Source organism: Leptinotarsa decemlineata, unplaced genomic scaffold, assembly GCF_025532065.1.
Source record: "Leptinotarsa decemlineata unplaced genomic scaffold, Ldec_3_MD MMD2_tig00000035_RagTag_RagTag, whole genome shotgun sequence".
Classification (NCBI taxonomy): Eukaryota; Metazoa; Arthropoda; class Insecta; order Coleoptera; family Chrysomelidae; genus Leptinotarsa; species Leptinotarsa decemlineata.
Window position 1 is genome coordinate 13,104,359 of NW_027412540.1, and position 24,462 is coordinate 13,128,820.

The 24,462-nt window shown below is 33.5% G+C and overlaps 1 protein-coding gene across 1 annotated transcript in view; it reads right to left on the minus strand.

The window, feature by feature from the left end:
• Window positions 1–24,462, minus strand: part of LOC111510657 (probable ATP-dependent RNA helicase DHX35) — a 65,084-nt gene that overhangs the window by 5,608 nt on the left and 35,014 nt on the right. Inside the window, exons 4-7 of the mRNA XM_074172264.1 lie at window positions 23,685–23,825; window positions 16,101–16,263; window positions 4,057–4,371; window positions 3,853–3,994 (exon numbers count right to left, since the gene is read on the minus strand). Of these exons, the coding sequence (XP_074028365.1) occupies window positions 3,853–3,994; window positions 4,057–4,371; window positions 16,101–16,263; window positions 23,685–23,825 (761 nt within the window). The remainder of the gene's footprint in view (window positions 1–3,852; window positions 3,995–4,056; window positions 4,372–16,100; window positions 16,264–23,684; window positions 23,826–24,462) is intronic.

Consider the following 24,462-nt stretch of genomic DNA (forward strand, 5'->3'; position numbering starts at 1 on the left):
AGTATGTTCTGAGGGTGATGCATTTTGGTAGATGTAGTGTAGTGTAGATGTAGTGTTAGTGTAGATGTTTCAGCTGCTTGGATATTTTTCAATGCAGGATTACGACAACTTGAATAAACTACATGTGCATATTCGAGAAGTGGACGACAGATCATTTTATATATTTTAGTTGCAGTTTTAGTTTTGACCCCTTTTTTTTTAAATGTCAGACTCAGAAAGTTTTTCCGCTATTGATGCATTTCTTTTTAATCATTTTTGTATGGCTGTTCAAGTTGATTTTGTGATCAATGTTAACTCCCACGTATTTTACTGATTGCCTGCTTCTTATCATTTCGTTGTTGATGTTTATTGTTGGTAGCTTCACTGAAGGGTTATGATGAAAAATGATAAATTGTGATTTTTCTGGGTTTGGTATGAATATCCATTTATTGAACCAGAGCGTTGTCCTGTCGAGATTTTACAGTTCCTCTATTGTGAGTGCGGCCAAATTTTATTACCAAAAGAACACATTATTCTGATTGCCTTTACTTCTCTCTAGTTAATTGTAAAAGTGTTCTTAGAATATGAAATGACTATTTTTCAAAACATATTTGAAGAGAAAATATCTGATATTTCTCGGGCTAAGTTTAGTCTTAATTGTCTTAAACGATCTCAAACAGTACCCCGAGATTCAAAGCAGTAGACCTGACAACACTGAACATGGGTTCCTCTCGTGCGATTTATTCTTCATCTGCAGTGAATTTATTCGCAGTGATCCGTAGTCTAATTAATAATAATATCATTTCCCACCACATATTAAGTTAAAAAAATATGTTTTATAATGAAGATATGATTAACAAAAAAGAAAAAAAATTCGACAGACATATATCGGGATATGAGAAAAACAGTGGGAAAAGGACACTTTGAATTTGATATCAGCGTTTGAAATGTTTTTCAAGGAGAGATAAAAATAGAAGGGAAAGAAGAGAAGGAAAAAAAGGAGAGGAAGAGCGCATTATTTGTAATTCAGTCATGACTTCACTGGGCATCAAATAAATATTGTTTGAATTTAAAACGAAATTCTGTTGGCGATAATTCTAAAAATGTAGGTAGTGTTTAATTTGAAAATATTGTTGATACAAATTGCGACATTGTAAGAAAAAGAACGTCTGTATATTTTCTTTGTGGGTCTAGGTATAGTAAGCAGTGTTTGACGGCGAATGTTCAGGTTATGAACGTGATCTATTAAATCGAATGCCTTCGATTGGTCAAGAAGAATTAGTATGCTCATTTGATTTTTATCAGTTGCCTCTAATATGTCGTACAAAACATCTGCAAGGGCAGTTGCGCAACTATAGGATACTGGTGTTAGACAAAAAGGTACAGAGGGTTTCATTTGAAAAAATGAAATTTCAACCATTTTTGTGCATAATGGAAAAAATAGTAATTTTAGCACGCCCTGTATGATATGGAGTCGATTTCTTGGTGTTAATTGAATGTTTCAAGTTTGTTCAAACTATCAAGATATCAACTTTTCATCAATTGAGACTAGGTACTAATGTACTCAAGTTCAATTAGAGCTGTTTTGGACCATATTTACTACAAATTATTTTTTATCTCGAAAACCAATAGAGATAGGTTTAGGACATTATTAACAAAAAAATATTGTAATAAGAGAGCGATTCCAGAAATGTCTTGATATACGGGGTGTTCTATTAAAAAACTTGCTAGTAATCTAATCAACAAATTCAAAAACATGAAAAATAGAGATAAACGTCCTAAAGTATGAGCAATAGCTCATTCGATTCGGAATCACCTCTAAAAAATGTTTTCGAAAGATTTTGGTGCAGGTAAAAAATTGCAATTGTTATTAACAAAATAAGATTTAAAAAAAAAGGTATTTAGTTTTTCGTTAATGACTCAAAAAATATTAATATTTGAGCAATTTTGAAAAAAGCTCGTTAAAGAGGAGGAAATTTGCGATAAAAAAGTCCCGACTCCCGAAACTATCTCCATTATTTATAATTTTAATTTGACGTTGAAAATAGGGTTCCGCGCGGCTGTTACGGCATGCGCGCGCTGCTGCTAAAGAGAGTTTACCAAAAGAAATAATTTTTTTATAACATTAAATGTCATTTTAAAAATTTGAAAAAAATTTAGTATCTTTTTAACACTTGAATGAATCGGGTCCCGTAGAAAAAAAAGTTTTATCACCATTTTTCAAAAAGTTATTCAATTGTTAACTAACAAATTTTTTCCCAATCTCCGTTGGCATAAATAATGGGATAAAAGGTATATATGCTTGGCCTATAAATTTTAAACTTCGTGGGGACTTTTTGATATATATATATATATATATATATATATATATATATATATATATATATATATATATATATATATATATATACTTGATACGATCCTGCGATAAAAGTTAATGAAAATTTATTAATTTGTTAATTATGGTTTTTTATAACTATTGCAAAATGAAATATCTAAAAATTGTTGACATTTTTTTTTTTCAATTGATATTGATATGTCTGTTTTCACATTAAACAATGGCAGTTATTAACATAGGATATGAATTTTTCACGTAATTTGTTTATTAAATTGTCTTAAACAAATAGCGAAATTCAATATCATTGAATTTTTTTTGTTGTCTAGAGATAATTATAATTTTTTTAAAATTTTTTTATAATTATAATTTTTATTTGTTTAAAATTGATTTTTTTACATTTCAATTGTTTAAATAATTAGTTAAGAAATAATTTTGCTTTTAAAAATCATAATTTACATTTTTAAATAGTTTGGCAAAAAAAATTATTTGTTAAACTAGTTATTTTAACATTATAATAAAATATTATAATAAATGAAAAAATGTATGGCACTTCTTTATATATAGCTGTTTTTATAAATGTTTTCTGCTACAGAAAAAATATAACGTTGGTCAATATTTGTTTATAACAAATCGTTAAACTAATAAATAATTAAATAATAATTTTTTTTGCCAAACTATTTAAAAGTGTAAATTATGATTTTTAAGAGCAAAATTATTTCTTTACTAATTATTTGAACAATCGAAATATAAAAAAATCGACTTTAAGCAATTAAAAATTAAAATTACAAAAAAAAATTTTTAAATCATTATCTCTAGACAACAAAATAGCCCAAAATTTTTTTTCAATAATATTGAATTTTTCTATTTGTTTAAAATAATTTAATAAAAAAATCACGTAAATAACTGCCATTGTTTAATGTTAAAACAGACATATCAATATCAATTGAAAAAAACATTTTTATCAACAATTTTTAGATATTTCATTTTGCAATAGTTATAAAAAATCATTATCAACAAATTAATAAATTTTAATGAACTTTTATGGCAGGATCGTATGAAGTATATGTATCAAAAGGGCTCCACGAAGTTTAAAATTCATAGGCCAATTATTTATACCGTTTGTCCCATTATTTATGCCAACGGAGATTGGAAAAAAATTGGTTAGTCAACAATTGAATAACTTTTTGAAAAATGGTGATAAAACTTTTTTTCTATGGCACTCGATTCATTCAAGTGTTAAGAAGATACTAGAATTTTTTCAAATTTTTAAAATAACATTTTATGTTACAAAAAATTATTTCTTTTGATAAACTCTCTTTAGCGGCAGCCGCATGCCGTAACAGCCGCGCGGAACCCTATTTTCAAAGTCAAATTAAAATTATAAATAATGGAGATAGAGTTTCGTGAGTCAAGCTGCATATCTTGTGAGTAGATTCTCATTCCACTATCCCTTCTGGAGAAAATATTGTCTATCACAGTATATAACTTCATGAAAAGTTTGATTCATTTAAAATTTGTTACTACAGACAACCCACCTGTATACTTTTCCGGATCTCACTCTTCCTGCTCTGCCAGCTCTTTGGTTGGCCGAAGATTTACTTATGGGCAAAACAACTAAACTGTCTGTGTGTGTCTCAGTGTTGTACCATTTCATTTTCACAAATCCACAATCAATAACTGAAAACAAGTTCGCTCACTTTTCTACCGTAACACTTGAATCAAAATACTCATATCCTTACCATGTACAATGCCCGGTATTGTTACAGAAGTTTCAGCCACATTGGTCGCCACTACAACCTTTCGATACCCATTTGGAGGAGGTTTGAACACTTTCAACTGCTCATGATATGGTAGTGACCCATACATGGGAACTACCATCAGTTTTCCTGTTTTCTGTGTCTCCTCGATAAGATTAGCGTGTTCGTTCAGAAGCCTTACAGCTCTATCTACTTCTTCTTGTCCAGTCAGAAATACTAAGATGTCTCCATGTTCTTTAGAAGAATTTATTTTTAAAACTGCATCTACAGAAGCTTGTACATAACATGGTACAGGTTCTAAAAGAAATGGTTTGAGTATTAAATACATGCAAAGTAATATTGCGGAAAATGAAAAAGAGAATTGGAAATATGGAATTTATTAGAATGTGAGCAGCAACAAATAGAGGACTACTAGCCAGGGCAACAAGATCTTTTTTTTTGTAACTTCTGTCCAAGGGCACCGAAAATTATGATCCAGGGCTCATTGGATTCGGAATGACCTCTAGCAAATTTTTGAAAAATTTCAAGAGGGGCTAGAAAAAATTGCAAAAGTTATAAACAATTTAGTAAAAAAAGAGGGAGGCTTGGGTTTTTGCACAAATATCTCGGAAAATATTAAAGATGCCCGAAATTTGAAAAAAGATCATTAAAGAGGAGGAAATTTCCTAAAAAAAGTCCCACCTCCCGCAACTCTTATCACCAATATTTATAATTTTAATTTAGAGGCGAAAATAGCGCTAGAAGCGGGTGATTCGCGTCCCGCCACGCTGACTGATACGGACCTTTGAACATTCAAAATTATTTTAACCCATTAAATATCATTATTAAGAAAAAAAATCACATACCTTCTAGACACTTGAATAAACGAAAATCCATGGAAAAAAAAATTCCCGTGATTATTTTATTAGATATACTCAATTTGTTGATAAATATTAGGGTTAGAGCATTTGTTTGAAATGGTATTTGTTCATTATTGAAAGGAGAACAAAAAACACTTGAAGTTTTTTTGTTGTATCTCGAATAGTTTATGAGTTATAAAGATTTAAAAGCCATAAAACACATATTAGGGGTTATTTTAGTAAACAAGAAAAATTTGATGAATAATAGGGTTAGAGCATTTGTTTAAAATCTTATTTGTTCATTACTAAAAGGAGAACAAAAAAAGACTTGAAGTGTCTTTGCCGTATGTCCATTAGTTCATGAGTTATTTTAACAAAAATGATTGACAACCATGAGCAATTGCCAAACGTAAAAATAGAAAAATATTAAAAAATTTGTAAAAAATAGAGAAACATTTTCTGCACAAAAAGTGACAGATGGTTGTTTTTGTTTTTTTGGTAGTATTAAAAAAATATATGAAAAAAATTAATTTGGTTAAAAAAGTATCTTAATATTCATATTTAGTAACAAAAAAAATTGTTAATCAACTAATGCGTTTTTCAGCAATAAAAAAATTTTTAATGAACGATTTTGTTTTTAAAAATCATAATATTCATCACTGATAAAAATCCCCCAAAAAAATTTCAAATTTCTTATAAACAATACATTTCTTTATAACAATTTTTTAAACAAATAGAGCTAAAAATTATGAAAAATCAATTTTATATAACTTTAAATAATGAGAATACGAATAAAAGCTCCAAAGAGTGAAAAAATTTGAGGTTTTTAGTTTAAAAATTATCAGGGTTTTTATGAAAATTTGAAACTTGTAAAAATTAGTTAATTAACTAAAGTATATCTAATAAAATAATCACGAGAAATTTTTTTGCATGAATTTTCGTTTATTCAAATGTCTAGAAGGTATGTGAATATTTTTTCTTAATAATGATATTTAATGGGTTGAAATAATTATTATTGTTCAAAGGTCCGTATCGGTCAGAGTGTGCGGGTCGCTAATCGCCCGCTTTTAGCGCTATTTTCGCCTCTGAATTAAAATTATAAAGATTGCTGATAGAGTTCCGGGAGGCGGGACTTTTTTTTAGTAAATTTCCTCTTCTTAAAGAATCTTTTTTCGAATTTCGGATATCTTTATCCAGTTTTATATCTTTAATATTTTCCGAGATATTTGCAAATATTGACCCCCCCTTTTTGTACTAAATTGTTTATAACTTTTGCAATTTTTTCGAGCCCCTCTTGAAATTTTTCAAAAAGTTGCTAGAGGTCATTCTGAATCAAATGAGCTCTGGATCATAATTATCTGTGCCCTTGGACAGAAGTTCATAGGATACGGTGATAGAAGAAGAAGTTGTGACCAAGTGGTGTATATTTTTTATGAACTGCATCCCAACCGGGAACCCATTTCTAAATCAACCGTTTGAAAAACATTGCAGCGTTTTCATGAACCTGGAGGTGTCAAAGATCGACCAAGAAGTGGAAGACCAGTAAGCGTTACAAATGAAGAAAATTCTTTGAATGTCATGTTAGAAGTGGTAGAAAATCCAATAAATTCGGCACAACAGAGGGCTTTGAATAATAACATGAACCATTCAAAAATTTGCAAACTACAAAAATTCCATTCATGTAAAATTCATTTGGTACAAGAATTGAATGAAGACGATTTTGATCGATGAGTCGAGTTCTGTGAAGTTATTATGGATAAATTAAATGAAAATGTCAACTTTGTTAACCGCACACACTCAACGGACACAAAAAATATATGTCTGGTGTGGCATTATTGTGGTGGACACTTTATAGGACCCTATTTTATAAACGGAAATTTGACCTCTAAACGATATTTATTACTTTTATAACAGCATATTATTCCAGAGCTTAGACGATTATTCCCGAATAATAACAATTCCAATTTTCCAGCAGAACAAATACATTTTCAACAAGATGAGACCCCTCCATATTTTGGACGTGTGGTACGGGCATATCTAGATGAAACTTTTCCTGATAAATGGATTGGACGCAGGGGAGCAATTGAATGGCCAGCTGGGTCTCCCGATATGACCCCACTTGACTTTTTTTTATGGGGGGCAGATGAAAAATGTGGTTCACAAATATAGGCAGCCAAATATTAAAGAGTTGCAAGAAAGGCATGAAATGTCTACCATTTTTTCTCATATGATTTTAGATTCACTACAAAATTTTGTTCAGCGAGTTAATTACTGTCAGGAGGTGAATGGTAAACACTTTGAGCACCTTATCAAATAGCATTCCATTGAAAATATTTGTTGTTTATTAAAACTTGTTTTCTCTCTTTGTCTCCTGGCATAACTATTGTTTTCATAAAATTTTAAATATCCTGGACATTCATTAAAAATACATTTTATCATTTCATGCATTTTTATCAATCTTGAACAATTACGCTTGTGTGACTTGTGTGACTTTCATAATAAATATCCATCATTTCGTGCTTTTCCTTTAATTTTGAGAGTAGTAAAAAGTTATTTTCAAAATGCGATATCTCGAAAACGGTTGACTTTAGGAAATGAAATATGCAGATGAGAAATATGAACAGAATTGAAATATGAAATAATATATAGGGTGTTCTATTAAAGAAAAAGCAACTTAATTTCTTCAAGACTTTGACTAACCCTGTATACTCAATTTTTATTTAGTGTGATAGATTTTGAAAAACCTCAAAACTTTTGTATCTTAACATTTTGTAAAGCCCCGATAGGAGGGCATCGGGGCTACACCACTAATCCACCATTAATTCGTAGGAAGTATCCCCAACGACCGTGATTAAGGTAGGTACCTCTAGTTCGTCGGGAATACCATTTGCTATGAAATATTTGTTAAGCGAGACACGTATGTTTTCCAGCTCGATTCAATTTGGAATTCATTTATTTGCCGTGTGTGTTTGTGTAATGATAATATTTAATATGTTAAATAAGACGCAGACACATCAGTTACATTTTATTGAATGGCGAAGAATCGACCTCAAATTCTGAAAAAGTCCAACGTAAGAAAAAAAACACGAAAAGAAAATAACATCAAGCTTTTTGTATAGTGCTCACCAGTGACAGGTGTTCTTCGAATTTACCAAAGCTATCTCACTTTAAGAGATAATCGACTGTTTCTATACATATCAGCGACCCTGTATAATAATGTTGGCAGTGGCAGGTGGTATTCGAATTCACCACAGCTATCTTACTTTAAGAGATAATCGACCGTTTCCATACATATCAGGGACCCTGTATAATAATGTTGAGTGTTATCGTTGTGATCAGTGTTACACCTGTGCCTGAGTTCGTAATAAATAAGTGGCACACTAATTCAAATTGAATAACTTTATTCATTAATTCGAAATCACCACTGAAAAAATACTTTAATTATACTTTCTAAACATCGCTTCGCAATTTACTGTCGCTTGTATCCTCGTATTCGCTTTCCAAATTTTGTACTAGTCCGCGTTCTGAACCAATCTAAATTGGTCTCTGAAACGTCCTATACAAATATTCCATTCGAATACTTGTAATGTGGCTGAAGTTAGCTTTAGATTTAAATCCGATTCTTTCGATTTTACAGTTGACCAGATGAATAATGCTCATAATGATAGTTTCTCAAAATATGTCTACTTCACAATGAATTTTGTAGGTAGAAATGCATGATGATATCACGCATATTGGAATTCACATCAAAGATTACACTAAAAGGGCGAGTCACTACCCGTAACAGGTACACTTTCAAAAAAGAGTTTCGCAAACCGTTTCGAGATATACTTGGATTTAAAACACAAAATAATGCAAAATGACAGCTTCAGTGAAAATTGAGAGGTAATCAGGCTGCCTAAACCTGGAAAGGGTGGTCTCACCCCTATTGCCACAAGTAATGACGATTTCTACTGATAATTGATATCTCTCCACCAAAAACATGACGAGATTGGCAGAAATTTCATTTGTCAAATGATGAAAAAAAAATTCTGTATAGATGGCACATGGAGATATATGATAGCTAATAGACTGAAAGGAGGTTCAACCCCTAATATAAAATTTCTGCCCAGGTCAATTTCTGACGAGAAAATCGAAATTCACGAAAATCTATTATAAGAACATATAGGAATCAACACTAATATCATGAAAATAAATACCATTGATATAATAAGAAGGTGGTCTCGCCCTTATTTTGTCAATATACATAAATTTCTTTTTGTCAAAAACTGAACGAGATCGGAAAAATTTTCTGTACTCAAATGATTCAGTATAACCCTCTCGATAAAATGCATATAGGGATTCATAGCAAAGATCAGGCCATAAGGGCAAGTTGGCACCCCCACAGAAATATATTAGAAAAAGTGTTCGGCAAGAACCTGTTGAGATCGACTAGAATCGGAACCAGAAAAGTAGTGAGAATGAGCCTTACTGAAATATGAAATAGTCACTACTCAGGCTTAAGCAAATTAAAAAGGGTAAACTCACCCCTATTTTCTCCGATACTTAACGCCTCTCCACCAAAAACCTGACGAGATCGGTGAAAACTAAATATGTCGAGTGATGAACAATAATACTCTGAATAGATTACACTTGGATATTTATGAAAATTAATAGACTGCAAGGGGGAGTCAGCCCCTAATATTAAAATTGTGTCTGAGGCAGTTTCTCGCGAGAATATGTAGATCAATGAAAATCTACAATAAGAACAGATGGAAAACATACGCAGTATCATAGAAATAAATATCATCTACATTATTTCTTAGGACTAGGGTGGTCCCGCCCTTATTATGTCAATATATATTAATTTTCGTTTGTTTAAAATTGAACGAGATCGGAAAAATTTCCAGTACTCAAATGATTCAGTATAACCCTCTCGATGAAATGCATATAGGGATTCATAGTAAAGATCAGGCCATAAGGGCAAATCGGCACCCCACAGAAATATATTTGAAAAAGTGTTCGGCAAGAACCTGTTGAGATCGACTAGAATCGGAAACAGAAAAGTAGTGAGGATGAGCCTTACTAAAATATCAAATAGTCACTACTCAGGCTTAAGCAAAATAGAAAGGGTAGACTCACCCCTATTTTCTCCGATACTTACCGCCTCTCCACCAAAAACCTGACGAGATCGGTGAAAACTAAATATGTCAAGTGATGAACAATAATACTCTGAATAGATTCCACTTGGAGATTTATGAAAATTAATAGACTGCAAGGGGGATTCAGCCCCTAATATTAAAATTTTACCTGAGGCAGTTTCTCGCGATAAGATGTAGATCAACGAAAATCCACAATAAGAACATATGGAAAACATACCCAATATCATTAAAATAAATATCATCTATATTGAATAATAAGAATAGGGTAGTCCCGCCCTTATTATGTCAATATATATAAATTTCTGTTTGTCAAAAACTGAACGAGATCGGAAAAATTTTCTGTATTCAAATGAATCAGTATAACTCTCTCGATGAAATGCATATAGGGATTCATAGCAAAGATCAGGCCATAAGGGCAAGTCGGCACCCCCACAGAAATATATTTGAAAAAGTGTTCGGCAAGAACCTGTTGAGATCGACCAGAATCGGAAACAGAAAAGTAGTGAGAATGAGCCTTACTAAAATATCAAATAGTCACTACTCAGGCTCAAGCAAATTAAAAAGGGTAAACTCACCCCTATTTTCTCCGATACTTAACGCCTCTCCACCAAAAACCTGACGAGATCGGTGAAAACTAAATATGTCAAGTGATGAACAATAATACTCTGAATAGATTCCATATGGAGATTTATGAAAGTTAATAGACTGCAAGGGGGATTCAGCCCCTAATATTGAAATTGTGCGTGAGGCAGTTTCTCGCGAGAATATGTAGATCAATGAAAATCTACAATGAGAACATATGGAAAACATACGCAGTATCATAAAAATAAATATCATCTACATTATTTATTAGGACTAGGGTGGTCCCGCCCTTATTATGTCAATATATAGTAATTTTCGTGTGTTTAAAATTGAACGAGATCGGAAAAATATCCAGTACTCAAATGATTCAGTATAACCCTCTCGATGAAATGCATATAGGGATTCATAGCAAAGATCAGGCCATAAGGGCAAATCGGCACCCCCACAGAAATATATTTGATAAAGTGTTCGGCAAGAACCTGTTGGGATCGACTAGAATCGGAAACAGAAAAGTAGTGAGAATGAGCCTTACTAAAATATCAAATAGTCACTACTCAGGCTTAAGCAAAATAGAAAGGGTAAACTCACCCCTATTTTCTCCGATACTTAACGCCTCTCCGCCAAAAACCTGACGAGATCGGTGAAAACTAAATATGTCCAGTGATGAACAATAATACTCTGAATAGATTCCATATGGAGATTTATAAAAGTTAATAGACTGCAAGGGGGATTCAAACCCTAATATTGAATTCGTGCCTGAGGCCGTTTCGTGTGAGAATATGTAGATCAATAAGTTCTGGCTGAATTTCATCACTCACCCTTATGAACTGATCTTTAATATAAATCACTATATGCATGTTATCGAGAGTTATATAGAATCATTCGGGTACTGAAATTTTTTTCGATTTCGTTCAATTTCTGACAAACTGAAATTTACATAGACACAATAAGGGCGGGACCAACTTTTTAATTATTAATTAATATAGATGATTATTATTTTCATGATATTGGGGTTGTTTTCCATATGATCTTATTGTAGATTTTTATTCATCTACATATTCTCGCGAGAATCTGCCTCAGGCACAATTTCAATATTAGGATTTGAATCCTCCTTGCAGACTATTACCTTTAATAGATCTCCATGTTGAATCTTTTCATAGTAACATTGTTCATCACTTACATATATATTTTTTACAGATCTCGTCAGGTTTTTGGTGGAGAGGCGGTAAGTATCGGAGAAAATAGAGGTGATTTTACCCTTTTTATTTTGCTTAAGCCTGAGTAGTGACTATTTGATATTTTAGTAAGGCTTATTCTCACTACTTTTCTGTTTCCGATTCTAGTCGATCTCAACAGGTTCTTGCCGAAGACATTTTCAAATATATTTCTGTGGAGGTGCCGATTTGCCCTTATGGCCTGATCTTTGTTATGAATTCCTATATGAATTTCATCGAGAGGGTTATACTGAATCATTTGAGTACTGGAAATTTTTCCGATCTCGTTCAATTTTAAACAAACGAAAATTAATATATATTGACATAATAAGGGCGGGACCACCCTAGTCTTAATAAATAATGTAGATGATATTTATTTTTATGATACTGCGTATGTTTTCCATCTGTTCTTATTGTAGATTTTCATTGATCTACATATTCTCGCGAGAAACTGCCTCAGACACAATTTTAATATTAGGGGCTGACTCCCCCTTGCAGTCTATTAATTTTCATAAATATCCAAGTGGAATCTATTCAGAGTATTATTGTTCATCACTCGACATATTTAGTTTTCACCGATCTCGTCAGGTTTTTGGTGGAGAGGCGTTAAGTATCGGAGAAAATAGGGGTGAGTTTACCCTTTTTAATTTGCTTCAGCCTGAGTAGTGACTATTTCATATTTTAGTAAGGCTCATTCTCACTACTTTTCTGGTTCCGATTCTAGTCGATCTCAACAGGTTCTTGCCGAACACTTTTTCAAATATATTTCTGTGGGGGTGCCGACTTGCCCTTATGGCCTGATCTTTGCTATGAATCCCTATATGCATTTTATCGAGAGGGTTATACTGAATCATTTGAGTACAGAAAATTTTTCCGATCTCGTTCAGTTTTTGACAAACAGAAATTTATATATATTGACATAATAAGGGCGGGACTACCCTATTCTTATTATTCAATATAGATGATATTTATTTTCATGATATTGGGTATGTTTTCCATATGTTCTTATTGTGGATTTTCGTTGATCTACATCTTATCGCGAGAAACTGCCTCAGGTAAAATTTTAATAGTAGGGGCTGAATCCCCCTTGCAGTCTATTAATTTTCATAAATCTCCAAGTGGAATCTATTCAGAGTATTATTGTTCATCACTAGACATATTTAGTTTTCACCGATCTCGTCAGGTTTTTGGTGGAGAGACGGTAAGTATCGGAGAAAATAGGGGTGAGTCTACCCTTTCTATTTTGCTTAAGCCTGAGTAGTGACTATTTGATATTTTAGTAAGGCTCATTCTCACTACTTTTCTGGTTCCGATTCTAGTCGATTTCAACAGGTTCTTGCCGAACACTTTTTCAAATATATTTCTGTGGGGGTGCCGACTTGCCCTTATGGCCTGATCTTTGCTATGAATCCCTATATGCATTTTATCGAGAGGGTTATACTGAATCATTTGAGTACAGAAAATTTTTCCGATCTCGTTCAGTTTTTGACAAACAGAAATTTATATATATTGACATAATAAGGGCGGGACCACCCTAGTCCTAATAAATAATGTAGATGATATTTATTTCTATGATACTGCGTATGTTTTCCATATGTTCTTATTGTGGATTTTCGTTGATCTACATCTTATCGCAAGAAACTGCCTCAGGTAAAATTTTAATATTAGGGGCTGAATCCCCCTTGCAGTCTATTAATTTTCATAAATCTCCAAGTGGAATCTATTCAAAGTATTATTGTTCATCACTTGACATATTTAGTTTTCACCGATCTCGTCAGGTTTTTGGTGGAGAGGCGGTAAGTATCGGAGCAAATAGGCGTGAGTCTACCCTTTCTATTTTGCTTAAGCCTGAGTAGTGACTATTTGATATTTTAGTAAGGCTCATCCTCACTACTTTTCTGTTTCCGATTCTAGTCGATCTCAACAGGTTCTTGCCGAACACTTTTTCAAATATATTTCTGTGGGGGTGCCGATTTGCCCTTATGGCCTGATCTTTGCTATGAATCCCTATATGCATTTCATCGAGAGGGTTATACTGAATCATTTGAGTACTGGAAATTTTTCCGATCTCGTTCAATTTTAAACAAACGAAAATTAATATATATTGACATAATAAGGGCGGGACCACCCTAGTCCTAATAAATAATGTAGATGATATTTATTTCTATGATACTGCGTATGTTTTCCATCTGTTCTTATTGTAGATTTTCATTGATCTACATATTCTCGCGAGAAACTGCCTCAGACACAATTTTAATATTAGGCGCTGACTCCCCCTTGCAGTCTATTAATTTTCATAAATATCCAAGTGTAATCTATTCAGAGAATTATTGTTCATCACTCGACATATTTAGTTTTCACCGATCTCGTCAGGTTTTTGGTGGAGAGGCGTTAAGTATCGGAGAAAATAGGGGTGAGTTTACCCTTTTTAATTTGCTTAAGCCTGAGTAGTGACTATTTCATATTTTAGTAAGGCTCATTCTCACTACTTTTCTGGTTCCGATTCTAGTCGATTTCAACAGGTTCTTGCCGAACACTTTTTCAAATATATTTCTGTGGGGGTGCCGACTTGCCCTTATGGCATGATCTTTGCTATGGATCCCTGTATGCATTTTATCGAGAGGGTTATACTGAATCATTTGAGTACAGAAAAATTTTTCCGATCTCGTTCAGTTTTCGACAAACAGAAATTTATATATATTGACATAATAAGGGCGGGACTACCCTATTCTTATTATTCAATATAGATGATATTTATTTTCATGATATTGGGTATGTTTTCCATATGTTCTTATTGTGGATTTTCGTTGATCTACATCTTATCGCGAGAAACTGCCTCAGGTAAAATTTTAATATTAGGGGCTGAATCCCCCTTGCAGTCTATTAATTTTCATAAATCTCCAAGTGGAATCTATTCAGAGTGTTATTGTTCATCACTTGACATATTTAGTTTTCACCGATCTCGTCAGGTTTTTGGTGGAGAGGCGTTAAGTATCGGAGAAAATAGGGGTGAGTTTACCCTTTTTAATTTGCTTAAGCCTGAGTAGTGACTATTTCATATTTCAGTAAGGCTCATTCTCACTACTTTTCTGGTTCCGATTCTAGTCGATCTCAACAGGTTCTTGCCGAACACTTTTTCTAATATATTTCTGTGGGGGTGCCGACTTGCCCTTATGGCCTGATCTTTGCTATGAATCCCTATATGCATTTTATCGAGAGGGTTATACTGAATCATTTGAGTACAGAAAATTTTTCCGATCTCGTTCAGTTTTTGACAAAAAGAAATTTATGTATATTGACAAAATAAGGGCGAGACCACCTTCTTATTATATCAATGGTATTTATTTTCATGATATTAGTGTTGATTCCTATATGTTCTTATAATAGATTTTCGTGAATTTCGATTTTCTCGTCAGAAATTGACCTGGGCAGAAATTTTATATTAGGGGTTGAACCTCCTTTCAGTCTATTAGCTATCATAAATCTCCATGTGCCATCTATACAGAATTTTTTTTTATCATTTGACAAATGAAATTTCTGCCAATCTCGTCATGTTTTTGGTGGAGAGATATCAATTATCAGTAGAAATCGTCATCACTTGTGGCAATAGGGGTGAGACCACCCTTTCCAGGTTTAGGCAGCCTGATTACCTCTCAATTTTCACTGAAGCTGTCATTTTGCATTATTTTGTGTTTTAAATCCAAGTATATCTCGAAACGGTTTGCGAAACTCTTTTTTGAAAGTATACCTGTTACGGGTAGTGACTCGCCCTTTTAGTGTAATCTTTGATGTGAATTCCAATATGCGTGATATCATCATGCATTTCTACCTACAAAATTCATTGTGAAGTAGACATATTTTGAGAAACTATCATTATGAGCATTATTCATCTGGTCAACTGTAAAATCGAAAGAATCGGATTTAAATCTAAAGCTAACTTCAGCCACATATACTTGTATATAGAACTTTTTCTCGTTAACTACGTTGGGGGAGGGGCAGAACGGCCAAACAGTATGATTTTCCATTTACGGGTTTTAAGAATCTTTTTTATTTTCAGAGGTTTCAGTTTGAACACTTACAACATGATATTATCTCACTGTCTCATATTCTTAGAAGAAGGTTGTTTTTATGTTAATCGCTGAGAGAAGATTCTAGTTAGTTCGTAATACAGGATTAGTCAAGGAGAAAGTTGGTTATTTATCATCAAATATTAAAACAGTTAATACAACACAATGAAAAGGATCACTCACCTACAACATAAAATATATCTACTGGAAATTGTCTTCCCTCGACGGAAAGAATAACCGCAGTATCTTTTTTGTTATCACTTGTTGGATTATTGTTGAAGAACTCTTGAAATTCTTTGGCATCCAGTGTCGCAGAAGCAATAATTAATCTCAACTCTTTTCGTCTCTAAGGAAAAACATTCAGAGCAATTAAATTAGAAGAAATACATTAGCTGCTTATTTCTAATGATTTATTTAGATGCTGTGCACATTTTTCCGTATTGAATGTTCATATTTCACGATGTTATTTTTTTCATAATTTTGTTGATTTGGTGGGTGGAACGGTAGCCGGTTGGGTTGACGTGGGTGGTTTGCTCCACTCACTCAATCGACCGCTGTGTGAACCGGTGGTTCACACGAACTTTCGAACAAACGATCGACTTTCACTTGCTATCGTCCAACCCGTGTTAGGAATCACACGTTAAAAGGTAAGACCTTGTTAGTCCTTAGCTCGCATAGGTTTTAACTTTTGAGAGTTGTCGGGTGACACAGCTGGTTAAGGAAAATACAGATTTTTTAAACAGATTTCAATCCAATCTCCTAGTTAGACATAATTTTTGGTATACGATCCTTATGTTGGCTACCTAATTGAGAATGTACACAAAACAACAAAAAGTAGATTTTTACAGTATCTATTGAAAAGATTTTTCCCTCGCCAGAACAAAAATGCTGTATCTTGATACCTGTTTCACTAACCGAGGAGATGACTTGGCGAAACGCGCATCGGGAGACATCAATTTTGTTCTGACGCCCATCAGCAATGGCGCAAAAATCCCAGTGCCAAAAACCGAACTAGATTTGTTGATGCTCGCAACAGCTGCAAACTTATAATAAATGGAAGCTAAGAACTTCACAATCAAAGAATTAGGGATAAACTGCTTGCCAATCCCTACGAGTCTAGATCCTTTTGGTCGGTAGCTACAGCTGTTAATCAATTTTTTACAAAATCTACAATTCCATCACTAATACAAGAGGAAGGTTCAATTACAACAAGATCTATAGAAATAACAATTTGCATCCTCTTCCACAGTCGATTTTCTGGGAAAGGCACCACCCACTATTCCCACTCTAGAATCCACAATGCCGGAAATTATTTTTCGACAACGTCTAGTCAGGCAAACTTTGAACCAGCTCAATATCGTCAAGGCGTCTGGTCCTGATGAAGTATTTTGCAGACTTTTCAACACGTCTTACAAAGAATGGGTGTTTCCTTCTTGTTGGAAGATTGCTCGCGTTCACCCTATTTCCAAAAAGGGCAAGAAAAATCTTCCAAATAACTATAGACCCGTCGCTTTGCTATCAGTGATATGAAAAATCATGGAGAAAGCCGTGAAACACCGTATCCTTAAATATTTGGAAGGCTTTAACATCTTGAGCGATCATCAATATAGCTATCGGAAACAAATATCAACAGGTGACCTTCTATCGTATGTCACCCATATTTGGAATAACGCAACTGAGAAACATGGAGAGTCAAAGCTTTTGCGCTTGATATTTCTAAGGCCTTTGACCGTGAGTGACATTATGGTTTGCTGGCCAAACTTCGAAGCTATGGCTTGTCCGATCATTTCTGTGTATGGCTCTTCAGCTTCCTGAAAGAACGTTTCCTGCAAGTGGCCGTCGATAGATATCTCTCGAATAATTTTACCAGTGGTCGCCAACCTCTTCAATGTGTTGATACTTTGTTAATTTTGGAATAAACAGCGAGCTACCCACACGGAAGCCACGTAACGCAACGTAAATGAAATAATCCACAGTTAATTTATCATTATATGTATTTTTCTACACCCGTACTCTAACAATACACTTATATGACCATAATCCGTTTCATAATGATATCCATTATGATACAGATTTTTCATAACGATACAGATTATCAACCAATAGAAACCCATAATTTTTCAATCAAGAATCCTGTTCCTTTGTTTGTCCTAGATTCTAACCTAAGTAACTAATTGCTTCATTTGTCAAAATCAGTTTATATTACCTACCTATATTATCAAAATGTCTGAAAACAGCGATATAGAAGGAATACCATCGACTCTAATATTTTTAAAAGATCAGATTAATTACAGTTGTTATATTCAATATAAATATAATTAGAATCTTTATAGTTTTCATATATCTATGATAATACCGTTAAGTTTGTGTTTTTTAAAAAAATATGAGTTAATTACTGTAAATGTGTTCAATACAAATATAATATTTATAGTTTTTCATTATTTATAGGGTTTAGAAAAAATAACGTATGCAACTCTCATGTAATGGTTATTAATACACTCGCATATACCATACAAAACTGGCCTTCGGCTCGTTTCGTATCCCGGTTAATGCTCGTGTCTTAATAACCATGATTACATGATCGTTGCATAATATACTATTATTTTACTATTTAACTGATAATACATAATACATAGGTACTAATAATAAACTAATAACAAAATAACTAACATTACTAGTACGTACTTGTTCATAGCTACATTCCTACCTATCAAACGAAGGTGTTTGAAAAATAAACACAAACTTTTATCCAGCCACAACGGCATGTCACGTATGATTTAAAAATAGTTAATAATAACAACAAAAAAGTAACGCACTATCATGAACATGAACATTGAAAAATAAAAAAGAACGTTCAATGAGAAGGCTGACACTCAGACTCATCGATAATTTTTTGTAATGTTTGCAGTATAATTTGATGCAGCTATTCGAATACAATTATCCAAATGTTCATCTGTAAGTTGACTGCGATATTTGTTCTTAATAAACTTCATATTGGAAAAAGAAGATTCACACAAATAGGTTGAACTGAATAATGCTTTCACTTTCAAGGCAACACGGCACAGAACTGAATATTTGTCTTTACTTACAATAGGCCAGATACATTCAGTACTTGAGACTAACAATTTTAAGGCTAAATCATTTTGAAATTCAATGACTTCCATTTCTGTTGCAGCGATGTCTTCGCCAAAGTTCTGCATAACACAAGTTGCAAACTGTTTGATATCAATTTCCATAAAGGGTGAAACAACAAACTGCGCTACTAAAGCCATTTCATTGAAATCCTTAAAACGATTTTTGAAGTTATTCTTCAGGGTAGAAATTATTTCTACATGATATTTGTTGTCATACGGTTCTAATGGATTTTGGGATATTTTTTCTGAAAGAATAGGAAAATGCTTGGCATCGCTGTTAATTAGGTTTTGTTCCCAAAACTCCAGCTTTTTGATAAATGCTTTTATATCAGAAATCATTTCCGCTAGTTCTTTGTCTCTCCCCTGAAGCTGCAAATTAAGTTCGTTTAACTTCTCTGTAATGACCACGAGAAAACCAAAATCTCTAAGCCAGATTGAATTTTCTAGTTCCGGAGTCGGTTCATCGCGTTGTTTGAAAAATTGAACTATGCCAGATAGGACATCATTAAAACGTTTCAGCACCCGTCCTCTACTTAACCATCGGACTTCCGAGTGAAGGAGTAGGTCCCCGTATTGACAGTCGACTTCATCGGCCAAGGTTCTGAATAATCTTCTTTGTAACGCTTGAGCTCTAATCTTGTTCACAATTTTTACCACCAGTTTCATAACGTTGTTTAGTTTCAGGAAATTTCCACATAATGCTTGCTGATGGATAATGCAGTGGTAACAGAGAAATTGCGGAAAAGTTTCATCTTTACGACATAACGCCACCAGACTCTTATCACAACCCACCATAGCTGGAGCGCCATCGGTTGTCAAGCCTACCATTTTCGATATTGGAATTTTCTCGGAAGAAATAATATTTTTTAAATGAGAAAACAACGCATGTCCAGTAGTGTGTCCTTTCAGTGGAATGAACTTCAAAAGATCTTCTTTAATCGTAAAATCACTAAAAACCATCCTGACGAATACGGCCATCTGGGCAGTGTCAACATCTGTTGATTCATCCAGTTGAAGTGAAAAATAAACACAGTTATCTAAGTCAGTTCTTAACTGTAAGAAAATATCATTGCTCATTACTTCTACATGTCTCATCACTGTATTAGCAGAAAGTTGCATAGATTTTATAGCTGAAACTATCTCGTCTTTATTTCTAAAGTTGGCAAATAACGAATCAGCAGCTTCTAAAAACGCCTGTTTTATTATTTCCCCGACTTCATAAGGTTTCTTTTTTTGTGCAATTATTTGGGACACACGGTATGATGCTTCAGTTGCAGCCTTATTTTTGTCAACTGTTCTTAAAAATATTGATTGTTGTCCAATTAACTGCTTTTTTAACTGTTTCAGTTTCTCCTTTCTGGCGGCAGAATGTAATGGGAATGATTTTTCAAAATTAGAATGTACAGTTTTATGATGTCTCTCAATATTTCCTTTTTTAGCAACGGAGACCGAAGTATTACATAACAAACATACATTTTTATCTTTAACTTCTGTAAAAAAGTATTGTTCTTCCCATTCCGAATGAAAGTGGTATGTCTTTATCTTCTTACAACTGCTTGCCATAATATTATTTTTGTTGTTCTCTACTAACCCAACCGCTGGACGTTAGTTACGCGTTCAGTTTTAAACTAAGCGCAATGTCGCCGCGCCGTGCGTATTTATCCCGTTCAAAGCAATCCAAATCGTTCTCGAACACTAACGCGCTGGTCCGGCTGGTCGGTTCTAGCCGATTCTAGCTTGCAAAGGCACCGCTTTAAGAGCGCTTTAAGGATTTTCCTGGAGTGCTTGTGTTTCGTAAAATACACCAGAGGTTACAAATTCTAATAAATTGATGGATGTAGCCGCTACTACGTGGTAGGAGATGATCATGAAAAATGAGAAATAAAATTTTCTGTTTCATACCACTAGTATTTTTAACTAACGTTACTGTAGTTTCGTTGTATGAGGACATTTTTAAACGAATACAATAAACTCTTGTATTTGTGTGAAACAGTCCTCATAGGACGAAACTAGTGGTAAAAAAACAGAATTTTTTTTCTGATTGATTCGGCCCTTACTTGATGAAGATCCATAGTAATTTCACAAACTACAACTTTCGATTTGATCTTTACAAACTTCCTTTTGAAAATATATATCACGACATGTTTTGCTATCACAATAGATTTTTCGTAGAAATTACGAAAAATCTATTGTGATGTATTTATGAAAAAAAGTTTGTTAAGATCAAATCGTAAGGTGTAGGTTATAAAAACATAAAGTTTTATTTCTCATTTTTCATGTTAAATTCTACTTATCAATTTTCAGAGTATGTACTTTCACTTCGGTGTTCGTAACAAAAATTATATGGCTGAAATAAAAATAAAACATATCTCATGTACGAAATTACGAACAGAATTCTGACCTCGATAAGATATGAATGATTGATACATTTGATAAATGTGATTTCAATATTCGATAAGGGAAAAATATATAGATAGATGTAGTGTCAGGCACGAGTATAATATGGATTATTTATGAAATTATCGGATTTTGATATGATTAATGATTTCTTATTCAAACCATATTTAATATTTTTACGACTCTATTTCACTTGTAGGTAGTTTTTGTTTTTGTTGGGAAACGTTACTTTTACGCCTTTCTCGGTGCAATGAAATCCAACAAAATATAATAATAATACTGAGTATTATCATACCAATAAATTGATGGATGTAGCCGTTACTACGTGGTAGGAAACCATAATGAAGAAAAGGGAAATGGAACTTTCTATGTTTTTTATCACTTTTATTGGTAACTAACGTTACTGCAGTTTCGTCCTACACGGACATTTTCAAACTTATATAATAAACAATACAATAAACTTATTGTATAGGTTTGAAAATGTCCGTATAGGACGAAAGTTTATTGTATAAGTTTATTAAAACAACGATAAAAATAAAAACAACAATAAAAATGAGTGTATTGTATTGTTCATTGTACAAGTTTGAAAATGTCCGTATAGGACGAAACTGCAGTAACGTTAGTTACAAATTAAAGCGGCAAAAACATAGAAAGTTCCATTACTCTCTTCTTCATTATTATCATACCATTTGCTTCTGATGCTTCCCAAAGTCCACTCAAATTAAACCACTTCAGATAGATTTGAAATCACTGAGGTATTGAAGTACATGTATTAGCACACCAAACTATCTGAGTCAACATATATACGCTTTTCCCAGCCTAATATCCAGTCATCGAAGATATCTCAGGACGTATAAATCTCCGAAGAAGCGTGCCACTGGCACCAGCGAAACGTCGGGAAGACATTCCAAAAATTGATGGCCTTCAAACCCAAAAAACAGTGACACTGAAAACCTCGGCCTTGAAAGCCTTGATAATTTTGTCGGATATTAAGTACTGCATCTTCTACAATCATCGAGGCAGAAGTATGTTTATTTCAAGATGAATAGAGAGCTGAATTTTTTTATTCGTTTTGAAAATAAACAATTTTTTCTTCAAATATTATGATAGTGAGTGAATTAGATAGTACGTTTATGAACTATGCAATGCAATGACTAGTGTATTTTGAGGAAATTCATGATCACTTTAATGAAATGAATGAAAAACACTTTTGTCTAATTTCCACTAGTTATTTTATTTTTATCCCATTATTAAGTATAAATTTACCCCATTATCAAGTATACAACTTGGTGATGGGGTAAAACACGAAACCGGTCATATAAATGAAATAACTAGTGGAAATTAGACAACAAAAGTATTTTTCATTCATTTCATTACGTTTATAAATGAAAATCAGTCCACAGGGGACTTCAGAATGATTTTCCTTACTCTTTAAACCCGCTCTTGTCACACTATAGGCTGATATAACTCGTCACTAACACATGGGCTGATAACCCGGGCCTAAGGTTACGGGTATTTTATTGTTCAAAATTGGCTTTATTCATCAACATATTCTCCATCATGAGCCACACAATCATTGCAGAGCCTCTCTAACATTTCAATACCATTTTTATACAATGATTTATCTTTTGCTTCAAAATAAGCCTCAGTTTCAGCCATAACTTTTCATTCGAGAGGGAATTTCTTACCGATGAGAATTTTTTTGAGATCTGCGAACAGCCAGTAGTCACTAGGAGCCAAATCTGGCGAATACGGTGGATGTGGCAGCAATTACAATTCAATTTATGTAGTTTTGTCATTGTTTAGATTGACTTGCGACACTGTGCGTTGTGTTGATGAAACAATTTTTTTTCTTTGTCATATGTGTTCGTTTCTTTGCAATTTCGACCTTCAAACGCTCCAATAACGCTATATTCCCTTCTCAAGATACTCGATGAATATAACACCACGCATATCCCAAAATACTGAGGCCGTAACCTATTCAGCCGATTGTTGTGTGCCATCTACGTGTTACTCCCGAAACTTTTCAGCCCATATAGTAATGTTTTAATTCCAGTAACGTGTAGCGATTTCGACTGTTTATTACGAGTATATCAGCTTATGATACAAAGTTCAAATTGAAAAGTGCACGTTCAATTCCATAATTTTGAAGGGAATTTACTTTCACATATTTAATACAGTTTGAAGCACCAATATTTTTATATACCTAACAGATATAATAAGAATAATTGTTTACCTTTAAAATTTTCTTCATTAGACCCATCAGAATATCGGTATATAGGCTACGTTCATGAGCCTCATCTAACATTATTGCAGAGTAATTCTTCAAAAGAGGGTCTGACATCATTTCTCTCAACAGAATTCCTTCTGTCATATACTGAAAAAAAAATGTTAATATACTACATGTCACAACTGAACAAATTTTTACCATGTATTGGAAAATTACAAGAATATTCCACCAGTAAACGACAAAAAACCACATAACTTTAGTAAACATGATGAAATAGACGTAGCAACTAAAAAATGGCATGAATTCTCTAGTATGCCGGCCTTTAGTGGAATAAAACTCTTGTGATCAGTAAATGTCAGTTGAATGAGGATTGATGGAAAAATAATACGAGCGTTTTCCGCCTCGTACGAGTCTGAAGTAAAACAAATAATAATAATAATAATAATAATAATACAAATGCAGACAGATGCAGAAAGCTGTCATTCTTGGCTCTTTGCGCTTGCACATGGTTCTCGGACCCAATGATCACTTACTCCACTATGTGGAGAGTGGTCGTTGGTTGATAATGCTGGCGCGCCCTCCTGAATGTATCGGGGCTTCGGGGGATAGGGGCCGACAAGCACCTACTACGGTAAAAAAATATAATAATAATATTTAACTCCTCATATGACCGCGCATATGACCATATGACGCATATGACCAATGCTCCTCCTGTTAACCAACAGGAGGAGCATTGGCCATATGCGCCTGAAGATAGGAAGCAACGACCATCTAAAATAGAGAG